Source organism: Rhinatrema bivittatum, chromosome 1 (assembly GCF_901001135.1).
Source record: "Rhinatrema bivittatum chromosome 1, aRhiBiv1.1, whole genome shotgun sequence".
Lineage (NCBI taxonomy): Eukaryota > Metazoa > Chordata > Amphibia > Gymnophiona > Rhinatrematidae > Rhinatrema > Rhinatrema bivittatum.
The window spans coordinates 528,624,558-528,641,651 of record NC_042615.1 but is presented as its reverse complement, the minus strand read 5'-3'; the positions used below and the strand labels follow the sequence as shown (position 1 = coordinate 528,641,651).

At 40.8% G+C, this 17,094-nt stretch overlaps 1 protein-coding gene across 4 annotated transcripts in view; it reads left to right on the top strand.

The window, feature by feature from the left end:
- The window catches only part of GLIS3 (GLIS family zinc finger 3), a 1,101,679-nt gene extending 1,086,297 nt beyond the window's left edge, over nt 1-15,382 (top strand). For all 4 annotated transcript variants that reach the window (XM_029613449.1, XM_029613441.1, XM_029613435.1 and 1 more), the window contains exons 10-11: nt 10,317-10,499; nt 13,255-15,382. In XM_029613449.1, coding sequence (XP_029469309.1) covers nt 10,317-10,499; nt 13,255-13,391 — 320 coding nt within the window. In that variant the 3' untranslated portion in view covers nt 13,392-15,382. The remainder of the gene's footprint in view (nt 1-10,316; nt 10,500-13,254) is intronic.
- Nucleotides 15,383-17,094: the final 1,712 nt, after the last annotated feature.

Here is a 17,094-nt window from a genome sequence, read left to right as displayed (position 1 = left end):
GCCTTTAACAGGACAAAAAAAATCCCTGCAGCACAACTTAACTGAGTTCATACCCACCCTAGTTCAGATGCATTAAACATAAAAAGATATAGTAGATACTTTAAAACCTAACCAGTATATCTGTCCATTATTCCTTGCATTGTTTTGTTTACTTGAATGAACCATAAACCCTAGATTCATCAAAATGTGAAATTTTCACAAGGATAATGCCTGTGATAAGGAAAGGGGCATGGCTATGATAATTTTAGAATTACCACACCACATGCTTCACATAGGTAGTTAATCACAATAGGTGTTAAAAGTTTTTACACCCTGCAATGCTTGTACTTTGCTGTATACAGAGAGGAAGAGAGAGACTGACTCTTTATAAGGCTTTCATATTACTCAAGTATTTATACTGCTATAGGTAGGCCAGTTAGTAACTCGAGGTGAGGTTTTGGTGGTGGTCCAGGGTTTTGGGGCCAGTTTTACATGCAGAGTGAGACGTACGATCAGCACAGTAGATCTCAGTGAAGATTTTATATGATTTGGAGTAGGGAAAGTCAAACTAAGATAAGATTACTTCAATGTTCTCTCACCCTAGCTTGATAGAACCCTGGAATTCACCACAATCAACATGAGATTTAACTACTCTTCATAGTTTTGTGTCATCCGCAAATTTGATCATCTCACTCATCGTACTCCTTTCCAGATCATTTAAAAATATATTAAACAGCACAGGTCCAAGTATAGATCCCTGAGGTACTCCACTGTTTACCTTTTTCCACTGTGTAATCCTAATCTCTGTTTCATGTCCTTTAACCAACTTGCAATCCACAAAAGGACATCGCCTCCTTTCCCATGATATTTTAGTTTTCTTAGAAGCTTCTCATGCAGGACTTTGTTGAATGCCTTCTGGAAATCCAAATATAACACATCTACCGGTTCACCTTTGTCAACATGTTTATTCACCCCTTCAAAAAAATGTAGATTTGTGAGGCAAGACTTCCCTTGGGTAAATCCATGTTGGCTGTGTCCTTGGGTAAACCATGTCTATCTAAATGTTTTGTAAAATTATTCTTTATAACATTTTTCCATGATTTTTCCTGGCACTGAAGTCAGACTCACAGGTCTATAGTTTCCCACATCACCCCTGGATCCCTTTTCAAATATAGGGGTTATAGTGGCCATCTTCCAATCTTCTGGTACATCAGATGGTTTTAATGATAGGTTACAAATTTTTAATAATAGTTCTGAAATTTCATTTTTTAGTTCTTTCAGAACCCTGGGGTGTATACCATTTGGTCAGGTGATTTACTACTCTTCAGTTTGTCAATCAGGCCAACCACATCTTCCAGGTTCACCGTGATTTGGTTCAGTTGACCAAAATCATCACCCATGAAAACCTTCTCCAGAATGAGTATCTCTCCAACATCCTCTTCAGTAAACACTGAAGCAAAGAAATTGTTTAATCTTTCCATGATGTCCTTATCTTCTCTAACTGCTCCTTTAACCCCTTGATTATCCAACGGTCCAACTGACTCCCTTGCAGACGTTCTGCTTCGGATATATTGTTTTAGGTTTTTACTGTGAATTTTTACCTCTATGGCCAAATTCTTTTCAAAATTTCTCTTAGCCTGTCTTATCAATTTCTTACATTTAACTTGCCATTGCTTATGCTTTATCCTATTTTCTTCTGAAGGATCCTTCTTACAATTTTTGAATGATGATCTTTTGGCTAAAATAGCCTCTCACCTCACCTTTTAAACATGCCGGTAATCGTTTTGCCTTCCTTCCACCTTTCTTAATGCATGGAATACATCTGGTCCGTGCTTTTAGTATGGTATTTTTTAACAATGACCACACCTATTGCAAACTTTTTACCTTTGTAGCTGCACCTTTCAGTTTTTTTCTAAATATTTTTCCCATTTTATCAAAGTTTTCCTTTTGAACGTTTACCACTAGAGCCGTAGATTTACATACTGCCCCCTTCCAGTCATTAATTCAAATTTGATCATATTATGATCACCCTTGCCAAGCAGCCCCACCACCCCTACCTCTCTCACCAAATCCTGTGCTTCACTGAGAATTAGATCTAAAATTGCTCCCTCTTTCATCAGTTCCTGACCCGATTGCTCCATAAAACTGTCTTTTATTCCATCCATAGAAACATAGAAACATAGAAATTATGGCAGAAGAAGACCAACCGGCCCATCCAGTCTGCTCAGTAAGCTTTGCCCTTTTTTTTTTCTCATACTTCTGTTAGACTTGGCTCTTAGTAACCTTTTGGTTCTATTTCCCTTCCACCCCAACCATTAATGTAGAGAGCAGTGTTGGAACTGCATCTAAGTGAATATCTAGCTTAATTAGTTAGGGGTAGTAACCGCCGCAATAAGCAAGCTACACCCATGCTTATTTGTTTACCCAGACTATGTAATTCAGTCCTTGGTTGTTGTCTGTATATAGATCCACTTTTCTTCATTCCCCCTGCCGTTGAAGCAGAGAGTTATGCTGGATATGCATGAAGTATCAGTCTTTCTCCCCTGCCGTTGAAGCAGAGAGCTATGCTGGATATGTATTGAAAGTGAAGTATCAGGCTTATTTGGTAACAAGCAAGCTACTCCCTGCTTTTTTGTGAATGCAAATCCTTTTTTCCTCATGTCCTCTTGCCGTTGAAGCTTAGAGCAATGTTGGAGTCGCATTAACCATGTGTATGTTTATTGAATAAGGGTATTATCTCCAAGCAGTAGCCGTCATTCCCGCAAGCCGCCCACTCTTCATTCACGTCCAGGAACTTTATCTCTCTAGCATGCCCTGATGTTTCACTTATCCAGAAAATATTGGGGTAATTGAAATCTCCCATTATTACTACGCTACCAGTTTGGTTAGTTTCCCTAATTTCTCTTAGCATTTCACTGTCCATCTCACCATTTTGGCCAGGTGGACAGTAGTATATTCCTATTACTGTTCTCTTCCCCAACACACAAGGGATTTCTACCCATAAAGATTCAATTGTGCATTTAGTCTCATGCAGGATCTTTATCCTGTTGGACTCTATGCCATCTCAGACATAAAGCACCACCCCGCCACCAAGATGTTCCTCTCTGTCATTGTGATATAATTTGCACCCCGGTATAGCACTATCCCATTGGTTATCCTCTTTCCACCATGACTTTGAGATGGCAGTTAAGTCTATGTCATCATTTACTGCTATACACTCTAAATCTCCCATCTTACTTCTCAGTTCTCCTATCTTACTTCTTTCTTGGTTATTTTGGGGTGTCTCTGATGCTATTGTTTGGGGGTCTTGCTACATTTCTTTTTAGCTGCCATCTCCCTGATGCTACATCTTGAGAGTCTTGCTGCTACTCTGCCTAATTGCCATGTGCCTGATGCTAAGCATTGGGGGGTCTTTCTGCTGCTCACCTTGTTGCCCTGCCTCTAATGCTACACCCTAGTTTCTTGCTGCTGCAATGCCTTACTGCCCTGATCTTGATGCTACATCTTGGGGGTCTTGCTGCCATTCTGCCTAGCTGCCATGTCCCTGATGCCACATCTTAAGGATCTTGCTGCCATTCTGTCTTGCTGCCATGCACCTGAAGATGCACATTAAGGGTCTTTCTACCACTCTGCCTAGTTGCTCTGCTCCTGACTAGAGATGTGAATCGGAATTGGTTTGGTTCTGGTTCCGATTCAAATCGTGCATTTTTTTTCGTCCGGCCCGATCGGGTTTTTTTTTTATCGGCTGCACCCTATCCGATAAACAAAAAACCCACCCCGACCCTTTAAAACACTCCCTTAGCCTCCACCACCCTCCTGACTCCCCAAAAACGTTTTAAAATTACCTGGTGGTCCAGCGGGAGCCCCAGGAGCATTCTCTCGCGCTCGGGCTGTCGGATGATAAACAAAAAACCCACCCTGACCCTTTAAAACCGCTCCCTTAGCCTCCACCACCCTTCCGCTCCCCCCCCCCCCCCAAAAAAAAGTTTTAAAATTACCTGGTGGTCCAGTGGGCCCCGGGAGCTAACTCCCGCTCTCGGGCTGTCGGCAGCCACTAATAAAAATGGCGCCGATGGCCCTTTGCCCTTACCATGTGACAGGGTAACCGTGCCATTGGCCGGCCCCTGTCACATGGTAGAAGCACTGGACGGCCGGCGCCATCTTTAAAAATGGCACGGGCACTCCAGTGGATGGCCCGTGCCATTTTTAAAGATGGCGCCGGCCGTCCAGGCTGGATGGCCATCCAGTGGATGGCCATCCAGCCCGTCCAGTGCTCTCCATGTTTCTGGATGGCCATGTTTCTGGATGGCCATCCAGTGGATGGCCATCCATCCCGTCCAGTGCTCTCCATGTTTCGAACGCTCCTCATTCTTTGTCAAGGGCTAGTGTTCAGCGTTGTATTTGTAGTCCTTTAGGATTCAAGAATGGCTGTCCATTGCTCCTGCCATGTGACAGGGGCCAACCAATGGCACCGGTAGCCCCTGTGACATAGTAAGGGCAAAGGCTATCGGCACCATTTTGAATACTGGCAGCCGATGGCCCAGTGCAGGAGATTGCTCCAGGACCCCCGCTGGACTACCAGAGACTTTTGGCAAGTCTTCCTGCCTAGGGCTTTATACCAGTTTGGTTGGTTCCCTTGGCTGATCATTTGGAGCATTGGGGTATTCTTGTCATTTTGAGTGGTTGCTTAGTTCATCTCATGATGCTTTGTGGCTCTTCATGCCATTCTTTTGCTTTCTTGGGGTTTTTCCTGCCTCTTATGGTGCTTTGTTTCCCTTTCATGGTGCCTGGAGCTGTTCAAGCTACAGTTGGTGCCTCTGCCCCTCTCATACTACCTTGGGGGGTTCATTCTACTGTTGTTGGTTCCCCTTGCCCCTCTTTTAGTGCCTTGGAGTGTTCTGGCCACACTTGCTACTGCTTTGCTCTTCTTACAGTGCCTTGGGAAACTCCTACCACTGCTGCTAGTGTTTTGCATTCTTGGGCTATTCATTCCACTTTTGGAATCATGATATAGTCTTAATGCGTTGGAGTGCTCTTCACCCTTCTGATGATGTCTACCCACAAGCATCATTAGAAATGGTTTGAAAAACCCAATTTGGAAGCCCAAAATAGGCTGTATTGCTTCCCCTGTTGACTTTAATGGGAAACAAATGAGCAACTAAATAAAAAAAAATAATCTGAAACAAACCAAAAAAAAATGATTTTGGCCAATGAAATGAATAAATGAACTGAAACAAATTTTTTGACTCTGCACATCCCTATTAGTTAATTTTGTGACAGAATTGCATTTTTTTTATTTTTTTTTTGCAATCCATCTTAAGCAGGTCAGACTTTGAAGGAAGGTTTGAGTTTAGAAACGAGGTCCTTATTCAAAAGCCATTTAGACAGATAGCTCAAGAGTTATTCATCTAAATGACAAAACCAGCATATTAAAAGATTTATGCACCTAACTTCTAGCCAGATAATGAGTTATGCGGCTATGATTTAGGCACAAAAGTCTGGGAGTTTCCGGAGGCAGGTGGGAGGTGTCTCAGGGAGGAATTAGTTAGTCAAATAAATTAACCAACTAACTCTGATATTAACATTTAGTTGCTTAACTTATGTGGCTAATTCTGGTTGTGCCACTGACCGGTCCTAAAGTTTACCACATAAACATATGTGGCCAAATTTAAAATAGCCGGGCCACTGAATATACACAGCTAGTTAGCTGGATAGGTTTATCCAGCTAACTTGCCTAGCCACTCAGCAGTTGAATATTGTCCCCAATAAACTTTGAGCAGTTAGTCATTGACATGAAGTGAGGAAAACATCAGCTGGTAACAGCTATTACTGTATGTTAGTTGGATATTGCTCATCAGCATTTAATGTAGTCGATTCTTCCAATACAGCTAATATGAAAAAAACCCTGAAAAACTGTAACATTTTTCAAACATCTGAAATGAATGCAGTAGAATTCAGTGCATTCTTCAATCATAAAAACATAAGATTTGCCATATTGGTTCAGACCAAAGGTTCATCAAACCAAGTATCCTGTTTTCAGCAGTGGCTAATCCAAATCACAAGTACTTGGCAGGATCCCAAAAGGTCAATAGATTCCTTGCTGCTAATCCTAGGGATAAGCAATGGATTTCTCAAAGTCCAGCTTATCTTCCAGGAACTTGTCCAGACCTTTTTAAATCCAGCTACATTAACAGATTTTACCACATCCTCCAGAAAAGAATTCAAGAGTTTAATTAACTATTGAGTAAAAAATATTTTCTCCTGTTTGTCTTAAATGTATTACCTAGTAATTTCATTGTGTGTCCCCTAGTCTTTGTACTTTTTGAAAGAGTAAACACCAATTTTCATTTACCTTTTCCACTCCATTTATTTTATAGACCTATATCACATCTCCCTTCAGCCATTTCTTCTCCAAGATAAAGAGCTCTAACCTCTGTAGCTTTTCCTCATATCGGAATTGTTCCATCCACTTAAACGTTATGATCATCCTGTACTTTTTCTGATTCTGCAATGTCTTTTAAGAAATGTGGTGACCAGAATTGCACACAGTACTCAAGGTGTGTACTGGGGAGGTGGACCCTTGGTCCGAGGTGGGGTTAGTCTCTACCTGTGAGGGAAGACCTCCCAAAGGTCCCCACCATCGGGAGGTGAGGCCAGACGGGAAGCAGAGGCAAACAGGAACTTCACCAGTACCAGCCCTCATTCCCCGCAGGTTGAGCCCTTGTGTTCCGTGGCCGGCTGGTCTTAGGTGGGCCGCTGCATGGATGATCCCAGGAATGGCCAAGCGTCGAGTGAGACAAGGAACAACGAGGATCCAGTCCAGGGGCCATAGCAGGGAACAAGAGAAGTCAGGTCCAGTCCAGCGGTCAGAGGCAGACGGCAAACTCATTGTCTGGTCTGATCCAGGGGTCAAGCCAAAGTCAGTCCAAAGAGCAGGGTGAAGGAACTAAGGCAGAGCAGGAACAGAGACTGGTACTCAGGAACAGGAACAAGCAGGAATGAAGACTGGAACTCAGGATCAGGAACGTGGCAACTAAGGAACTATGCTCAGGACAAGCAAGGCGACCTGTTGCCAAGGCAAGCTCTGACTGGCAGAGCTTGCTTTAAATACTCTGAGTCGCTGACATCATCAGTGGGAGCTGCAGGAGCTTTTCCTGCTGTGGCCCTTTTAAATATCGGCGCGCACCTAGGAACAGGACACCAAGGAAGGCAGCGGCATGGGCTGCATGGTGGCAGGTGCCGTCAGAGGAAAGGAGATGCGGGCTGGTGGAGGGGGACCCCCTCGCCACACCAGAGGAACCAGGACGCGCGGCAGTGGCATGGCCACGAAGAGGGCTGCCCACCGCCTAGGGAGCAGGAGGGACCGAGCTCAGGGCCCAGTGTCAGAAGGTAAGAGGTCCTGGCCTGAGGCCTCCTTGGCTCGAAATCGTAACAGTGTGGTCACATCATGGAGTGATACAGAGGCATTATTTTCCATTCCTTTCCTAACAATTCCCTAGCATTCTGTTTGCTTTCTTGGCTAGCACCACACAGTTAGCAGAGGATTTCAACTTGTTATCCACGATGATGCCTAGATTCCTTTCCTGGGTGGTGACTCCCAATGTGGCACCATGCATTGTGTAACTATCATTTGGGTTACTCTTCCTACAGCTCTGGATTTGTCAATAGGCACCCATTATGCCTGTGCCTAGGACAGCAGATATTTCGGGGCAGCAGGCTGACTAAGATTTGCTGCTTTCTATTTCTGCTGTGTCTCATTCAACATAGAACAGCCCTCTGTTTCTCTGTAACAGACCCTGACAGGAAGTGGGAATGTGAACGTACCAAAGGTGCCTAGGCGCAGCAAAACCCTAAATCTGAGCCTGCTTACCTCGCGCATCTCTTTCACTTGGCCACATTAAATGCCATTGAGCATTTGGTGCCCAGTCTACCAGTCTCGCAAGGTCCTCTTGCAATTTCTCACAATCCTCTTGTAGTTTAACAACTTTGAATAATTTGGTATCATCGTCCAAATTGGTCTTCCCTCAATTGTGTAATTCTTTCCTGACATGTGGAGCACCGTTGAATAGACAAAGAGATACAATTATAGCAAAAACTGGTAATCTGGTTTACATGGGGAGAAGATGAAAACTTTGAAAAGCATCTGCACTGCAAAGAAAAGAACTTGATCTGAAAACCCCCTCTCCACAAGTCTCTTTCTAACATCCATAAATCTTCTTTTCTCTTTTAAAACATAGATTTACTTTTGTCAGAGTTCTTAAGGCAGTATTTCAGCACAGTTATATTAAAATCTTTAGTGAAATGTCATATCTGAGCATTTTTGGCAACTCAGACAAATATTTTGAGCAAACATGTTCTAATATACTTTCTTCCCGGGGCAGTAATGTAATGTGGCAAAGGGCTTGGGGGTAGCTGAAGGAATCTGAATCCTCAAATAAAATACTGAAAAATTCTTCCCAGGTCAGTGGGGGAGGCAGCTAAAAGAAAAACAAAAATCTTTTCTGAAATTTCCCACTACTTTTGAGGGTATTTTTAAGACTGCCTGCTTTGACGTAAAGTCTGTGGTAACTTTTTACCAGGGATTGCTCCTGCCCCGTGATGATTTAAATAGATTTTAAAAGACTTCATGGAGTAAGAGAGTCCAGAGAAGGCCCAGGAGCCTTGCTTGGCAGCAGGGCGGGGATCAGACAATTTTTTAAAATGTATTTTCCACTTTTTTTATTTTGAGGTCCATATTCAGACGCAGTCTCGCTAGCAAAGTTAACCAGATAAACTTACACAGCTAACCTTGGAGGTATATTCAATAGTGAAACTGCACTATTGAATATAGCCGACTATCTTAAAGTTAGCCAGCTAACTATAGCCGCGTAACTTTGGGACAGCTCTTTTTGCCCAACCAGACTTAGGGGGTCATTTTCTAAAGCTATCGCACGCATGCAATAGCTAGCTCGGGGTGGAGTCGGCCCCGGAAGAGGAGGAGTCGGGGCGGCACCGGGGCCGACTCTGCGTAGATTTCCCAGACAGCGAAAGGTTCGCATGCCTTTCGCTGTCATTTTCACGCCGAATACGCCGCGGTACGATCACTGCCGGCTAGTGCAGGACCGCCACCCCCCGTTACCATGGGATTCACTATGCCTAGTGAATCCAGCCCTAGCCGGCTAACTTAACCACTTCACTCAATTCCTTCCAGTTACACCCCGAAACTCTCCTAACTCACCCCTAGATTCATAAAAATGCTATAAATATAGCGGAATTAGTGCCTGCAATAAATAACTGGGCGTGTTTAGGAAAATTGTATAGTTACCTCATCAATAAATATCACAACCCTATTTGTTTTTAAAGTACACGGTATATTATCAACACGAGAGAGAGAGAGACTCTGTATAGAGTCAATGTGACATGGTTTATATATAGATAAAGGTATAGATAAATAGATAGATATAGATACCAGTGTAAGAGGAGGACACTTTCAACTCGGGGCGGGTTTGGGGGCAGCTTTCATACACAGTCCTAGGAATTAACTTTAAATTAGATATGACCTGCCCAGATTTGACAATGTCCCCCTCTTACAGTGGTATATATATAGCATGTCACATTGACTATATAGAGGCTCTTTCTCTCTTTCACTCTTTCTCTCTCTCACTCTTTCTCTTTTGAATATGGACTTCTATATTTTCTTTAGAGTTTTTTTTGTTTCAAATAAATAAAATGAAACAGAAAAAAATCTGTGTACACACCTACTGGCTGAGATGGTTGAGAAAGAAAATTATCTTTGATTGTAACCTGGAGAAAATCATTTAACTTTCCTGTACCCACATTTCTCTTACAAGTGTCTCCAATCATTTTAATCTGTTCTGCATTACTGTATATGTTTGTATTTTTTAAAAATATAATGTGATAATGTAAGCAATAATAACATGAATTTGGAGGATACATAGAAACAGATTACACATCAGATAAAGAACACAGCTCCACTTGCTCTTTGTTCTTTCTTGCTTCAGTGCCATTGAACCTCTGGCATTCTCTTCACTTGTTGGCAAGGAGAGATTCCTTATGCTAATCCCAAGCTTTCTGGAATTCCAGTATTGCTTTTGCCTCAAACCGGTGCAGGGTTTTGAACCATAATGAAAATTCTGAAGTGCTACTTATTTTTCCAATCAGAAAGAAATGCTGCTCTATCACAGTTTATAAGAAAAGAAGGCAAAAGTTTGGAGCAAAAAGGCAGTAGCTTTCCTTGTAAAGAAGATGTTATATTTAGAAAACCATATTTTGTATCATCCAAACCTTTGCATTTCATGGCAGTGTCAAACATTTCTGTTTTTTTCATGTTCTTTAAGGGTTCTATAGTCAACTGCAAACTTTGTGCCCTCCACATTATGGTGATGGTCAGAGAAATATGCAACCTGGCAGTTCCTGCAGTGTGGGCCCTCCGTTTGAAGACTGTCTTGTTCCCACATCCATGGGCCAGGCGGGGTTTGATGTGTTCCACAGAGCCTTTTCAACTCATTCTGGAATAACAGGTATAGAGGATTATCTTTTTGAATATTATGTTATGAAACAGGTCCCTTGACTTACGAACTCAATTGGTTCCAGAGGGCTGGTTGTAACCCAAGTTGGTTGTAAGTCAAGACTATTTTTTCCATAGGAAATAATGGGAAAACCAATAATGCGTTCTGAACCTCCCAAAAGCACCCCTTACCTAACCATTTCTATAATAAAAACTGGTTGTATAAGGTCATTAATTACCAGAAACACCAATACTTCCCTAGTGTACTCACCAAAAGGTTATAAAATGTGCCTAGCCTACCAGAAACAACAATTTCACCTCCTCCACCAGTTCCTTTACGATATCTGCATATGGACTCTCTAACTGGGTAACATCAAGCTAGGTTGAGAGAACATTGCACAAATCTCATCTTTGGTTGAGTTTCCTCAATCCGAAGGTCATCAAATCTTCACAAGAGAGCACTGTTCTGTTTGTATGCCACACTCTGAACGTCAAAGTGGCCCCTAACCCCTACACTAATACCTAAACCTCACCTCGAGTTACTAGGTGGGCCTCCCATAGATGTATAAATACCTATCTAGTGTGCTGGTATTTTGGCTAGTCTCTCTCTCTCTCTCTCTCTCTCTCTCTCTCTCTCTCTCTCTCTCTCTCTCTCTCTCTCTCTCTCTCTCTCTCTCTCTCTCTCTCACACACACACACACACACATATATTATGGGGTAGATTTTCAAAAGGTTACATGCATGTGTCCTGGGGCTGTGGGTGTGGCACCAAGGCCTATGGCACACTGGCAGCCAGCATGCACAAGTTACACCTGCCAGAGGTGTAACTCCTGAAACAAAGGTAGGGGTGCATGGAAGGAAAGTTCCCTCCAAGGCTGCTCTGATTTCAGAACAGGGAAAGCCATTAAGGCTCAGTGTGCACCCCCTTGCACATGCCAACCCTGGATTTTATAACATGTGCACAACAGCACATGCATGTTATAAAATCAGGTGTACATTTGTGTACACAAATGTTCCCCACGCACTTCTTTAAAAATGTACCCCATCGGTTGTAACTCGAGATCTGTTCATAACTCAAACCAGAATTTTGGTCGTAACTCAAATTTTGTTTGTAACCCGAAACCTTGAATGTTGGTCATAATCCAAGTTGGTCGTAAACCAAGCTGTTCGTAACCCGAGGGCCCACTGTATTTCATTTAGATAATAATTTTGCAGGTAGTATGATCTATAAACTTCCAGTACAGGCAGAGGAACTGGATAGAAATTTAGTCAGACATCCATAAAATTGCATTGAAGAAATAAATGTTGCTGGTGGGAGATTTTCCTGTGCCAGATATCCATGCTATAAAAATAAGAAGTAAGATGGGAGAGTTTATTTATTTATTTATTTATTTTTAACTTTTATATACCGACATTCTTGCATTAAATGCAAATCATGCTGGTTTACAGTGAAACAGAAAAAGCAGGAAAAAAATTCCTTAATCGAATACAATGAAACAGCTTAGTTAACAAAGGAAACATAGAAAAGTTAAAGTATATAGCAGTGAATGCTGACATAGGCTTGATTGGCATCTCAGAGACGGTGGAAGGAGGATAACCAATGGGATAGTACTATACCAGGGTAAAAATTATATCACAATGACAGAGAGGAGCAACTTGGTGGCAGGGCGGCATTTTATGTCCAGGATGGCATAGAATCCAACAGGATAAAGATCCTCTAAACAGTGGTCCCCAACCCTGTCCTGGGGGCCCACCAGCCAGTCGGGTTTTCAGGATATCCACAATGAATATGCATGAGAGAAAATTTGCATGTCTTGGAGGCAGTGCATGCAAATTTTGACTAGCTGGAAAACTTTAGACTTAACCAGCTATATTCAAAAGAATATAGCCAGTGAAGTGGTGTGTCATATGCCTGGTACATCCTTCCTGTCTTGGTGCTTCATGTCTTCTCACTGGTCATATCCAAATCCTGCCTAACTGATACGTTTTAAAAGAAATGTGCGTGCACCCATAAACATGAATAAAGATACTCCTCATTTTATAAAGTATGCATGGAGTATTTAAATCCTCATGGCATGCATATGCTGATAGCCTTTACACGCCAAGAGAGAGAGACAAAGAGAGACTCTGCATAGGGTCAGTTTGACACTCTATATATAGGTACCACTGGAGAGAGGCACTTTGAATCAGGGTGAGTTTTCGGGAGGTGAGTTGGGGTTAGGGGTGGTGGTGCTACAGATGCATTCAGAGGTATTTATTGTAAAACTGACATCACTAAAGAATTTTAGTCCTTATAAGCAATGTAAAGTCTAACAAGAGGAGTTGATTTCTACACTGCAGTCTCTGCTAGCTGCGTTGTTCAAATCAACTCCTTTTCATTGTTTTCTGGAATAAATACTTTTCCTGAAGCCTCTTACTTGTCATATCTGTGTTTCTTGACTAGGTTATAAACTTCATGGAGCAGGGACCGCCTTTTATGTGTATCTGTGCAGCACTGTGAACATCTAGTGGTACTACAGAAATAAGTAGGATTAGTAATCTTCTAGAAATTATTCTGAAAGTGTTAATTGTTTTAACTATAAAATGATAAATGCCTTGGCCTTTCCTGAACAAAACGTTTGTAGCCTGGTAAAGCACACCTTATTTATGAATGCAGAAGAGCAGAATGTTTTATCCACTGTACATTTTCTTTTTATTTCTACATTCCCCTATCCAGCTTAGTAGAGTCATTTGTGTATTTCATTTTATTTTTTTGTCCTCTGTTCCAGTGTACGATCTTCCTCCAGGATCCAGCAGCTTCTTTGGGGATTCCCTGAGAAATGCTTCAGAGGACACCAGTTTCCTCCAAATTAATGCTGTGGACCGCTGTCCTAGCCAGCTTTCTTCAATCTATACTGAAGGATAAACAAGCTCTGCTCCTAATACCAGCCACAACCACCCCTCGTGTTTATCATCTTTTCTGTCTCCTGGGCTATAGAAAAGTTACAGAGGCTTCCAAAGGAAAAAAGTGGGAGAAAAAGGATCAGGCACTTAATATCCCAGGTTTATTTTTGGGAAAATAAAATAGCGAAAAGAGATTGTCGAATTAAGAAAACCTTCTCTTTCCGTGTTTATTGAGCTACATGACATCAACAATTGTCATGTCTTTAAAGGGAATTGAAAGACTGAAAACAAAGTAAACTGCTGCTTCCAGTGTAATCATTTCAGACTGAATCGCTGAAATTCTTTGTGGATGGAGAGAAAATAGTTCCTGGAAATCCACAGAAAGTAAACTTTTTAAGGCACAATAGAAGCTTAATGCTAGACTACACACAGCCTACTAGGCCATGGTGCTTCCAAAGTTGAAAAGGGAAAACGTTTTTAAATGCATCATAGTGCCACCTGCTGGAGACACTGCTGCAGCATTTCCTGGTTATCAGACTGCACTATAATTGTTCTAAATCTTCTCATAATCTCGCTGTGAGACTTATCTGATTGTGTGCTTTATAGCATGCCTATAACTACATGTTTAAATATCCTTTTTATTTAATGATTTTATACAATGAATAAGAAGGGGTTTGTTATCTACATGACCTACACATACAACACTAATTGCTTTATAAACTATAGCTAATGTCTGTAGGCATAAATCATCTTCGCTGTTACAATGCAAGTATTGTCATACTTGGACCATAACGCTTTATGAAAAGTGAAAGATGACTTTAAATTTTTATAATGTTTTAGATGTAATTCTACATATACGTCACAAAAACTGAACATGGGAAGTCTAGCAGTCAACCTTTCTGTAGACTGCAACAAAACTGAGAGATGACTCAGAGATTTGTCCCACTTTCCTCATGAACACTACATTAAGTACCTTATTCTTAAGGTGTAGCATTAGAATAAATTGATGTCACACCATGGGTTGATAGAATCCAAAAAAGGTGTGTCTTGTTTACTTATTGCAACATAGAGTGATGGGGACTTCTTCCATTATCCTTCTAGCAACTGGGACAGGTTTCAGGTCATCCCTTTGCATCTTTTGTTTCATAAAGCAGTCAGGGCATTTTATGAGGGGGAAGGGTGTTAAATATAGTTCTACAAACATATTTAAATGGAAGATGACATATATGGTGCTTATGAAAAATACAGCTTGCAGCGCTGTTTGCTGAAAATGCATCAGATGGCATGTTTTGGAGTACAAAAGGCTCCCAAAGCTGAACCGCCATGCTGTCATAATGGGGCAAACAACAGCAGGCTCCTCACTCCACTTTTGTCCCCAAACTGAGGCTGAAACTTGTTCAGAACTGAAACATGAACACTCTGCAGTGATCACACACACAATGTTGAAAGTGTGCTTGAAATGGGTCTCACCTACATATTTGGCAGAGGTAGGGGTAAGAGGGTGCAATTTCTCTGCTTTTGTTCCAAAACTAGAATGCTATTTTTACAACTGGGAGGGAAGAGGGGTGTCAGAGAAGAAACTATACAGATGAAAAAACAAGCATGATGATCAAATCCCTTTAACTCTCTAAAGGGATTTAAAAAATGTTTATTTTTAAACATATGTTAAAGACCATGATTGTCAGAACCAAGTAGGCTTCTTTTGGGACTTTACACATACTGAATCCTGAAGCAAAAGTCTACACTGGAAAGAAATCTGGCTTCAGGTATCAGTTTGTACTATATAAAGAAGTCTAACTCTCTAGTTTACTAAGGCAGTATCAGTTTAAGAAGAGTTAATAGTTTGTCATGCTACTACTCGCACATTTTCTTGAAGCATTTTGAATAACTGTAAAAAAAAATACATATAATTTTTTCCTACTTTATAAAGTTTTATAGCAACCTTTTTTTTTTTTAAACTGCACTTTTTATTGTTTGTACGAAATTGTATTTTTCTGGATCAAGATCAAGCGGGAAAAAAAGAGGCACATGTTTTCCAGTACATATGTGTAAAAAGAGTTTATTTTGTACAGACAGCAGAGCATTTTGTGCAACAAAGCACTTTGGGAAGGGAATGAGGGGGGAAGTTAGAAATATGTTTTCCATAAATCATACTGACATTCTGTACATATTTATATATGCTTCCATGCAACTTTCACATCACGCATATTGCTCTGTATACGTGGCCGAAGTTTTGCTACAATAAGACAGCAGTTGCATATTGTAAGTCAAATATTTTTAAAGAACTAGCTCCATTTTTTTCTATTAATGTGTATAGTTTTGTGATTTATCACAACTGTTTCATATAATCATAAGTTATTTTGCCTTATTTCATGAAGTCATTTTATTATAACGGTTAAAATGAAGGGTTTAAGCACATGGTACAAAATAAAACTGGAAATGTAAATGTGTTTGTGCACAATATATGTATGTATGTCTGTGTGTGTCTGTGTGGGTGTTTTCAGTACAGTCCTCCTGGCTTTCCTTAAAATGAATTTTGAAACATTTTCCTTTTGAGTTTCAAAAACATCTGAGGTGAACTGTACAGTGAGACAACAAGGGATTTCTAATTCATTATATGGCAAACCTTACATGTCTTTGAAACTCAATTGAGTGTGTGCTTCAAGCTCAGTTGAGGTAAAGTTAAATTATGAATGGAATTGTATATAGGCAAGGCTTCTGATTTTAGGTTTTAACCTATTAATCTCAATCAAAATCCCCGATGCAAAAATAATAATAAAAATAAAATAGGTGCTTATTAAACACTGGAAAAATACCACTTTCTCGGTATTTGCTCACCCTTCCTTTGTTTACCCTGGATTATCCAAATTTTTTTTTGTATCTTTTCCATGCTAAAGACTCCTCAGATGCACAAATGTATGTCTTTGATTCAACTGGACATGGTACCCAACAATAATACCTAAGCTGCAAAAACACCGATAAACACTGATTTTTGGTGCCCCGAAGAATCCCTAATTAGCTGGATAATAAAACCCTACATTTACAATTTATAAACATCGAGAGGCCAATATTCAAAAGGAAATTACACAATTAAGTCAGACTTAACCAGCTAGGTAGCAGCCACTCAACCAGTTAAATTCTTAGCCAGTTAACTTGGGGAGGGCAATGGGCATAATGAGGTGGCACTTCTTAGCCATATAAATTATCTAGCTAAGTAGCTATATTTATTTATTTAACAGCTTTTATATATTCAGCCTTAGTCGGCTAAATTAGACCTGCTCTATAGCAAGTCTAAACTTAGCTTGGTAATACTTATCTAAGTAACAATTTAGCTGTGGATATTCAGCAGAATATCCAAGTAACAATTTAGCTGTGGATATTCAGCAGAATATCCATGCAGCTGAATATGCCATATAACTGGGATGTGCATCAAACCATGGAAGTACCCTAATACATGTTAAACAGCGTATATTGAGCGATATATGTTGTCTATCATGCGACTGAGCAGTATCGCAGCAATATCGCACAATATATGTGATATTTTTCATCTCCCCACCCTTCTATCCTTCCCTTTAACAATGACCTTCTTTGCATGCAATTCGTGTGCATGAATAATGTAAAACCATGCAAAGAAGATAATGAATAGGCAATCTGATGCAAATCTTTTATCACAGACAACCAAGAAGGTGGTCAGCTGTGATAAAATAAATACACCTATTTGAAAA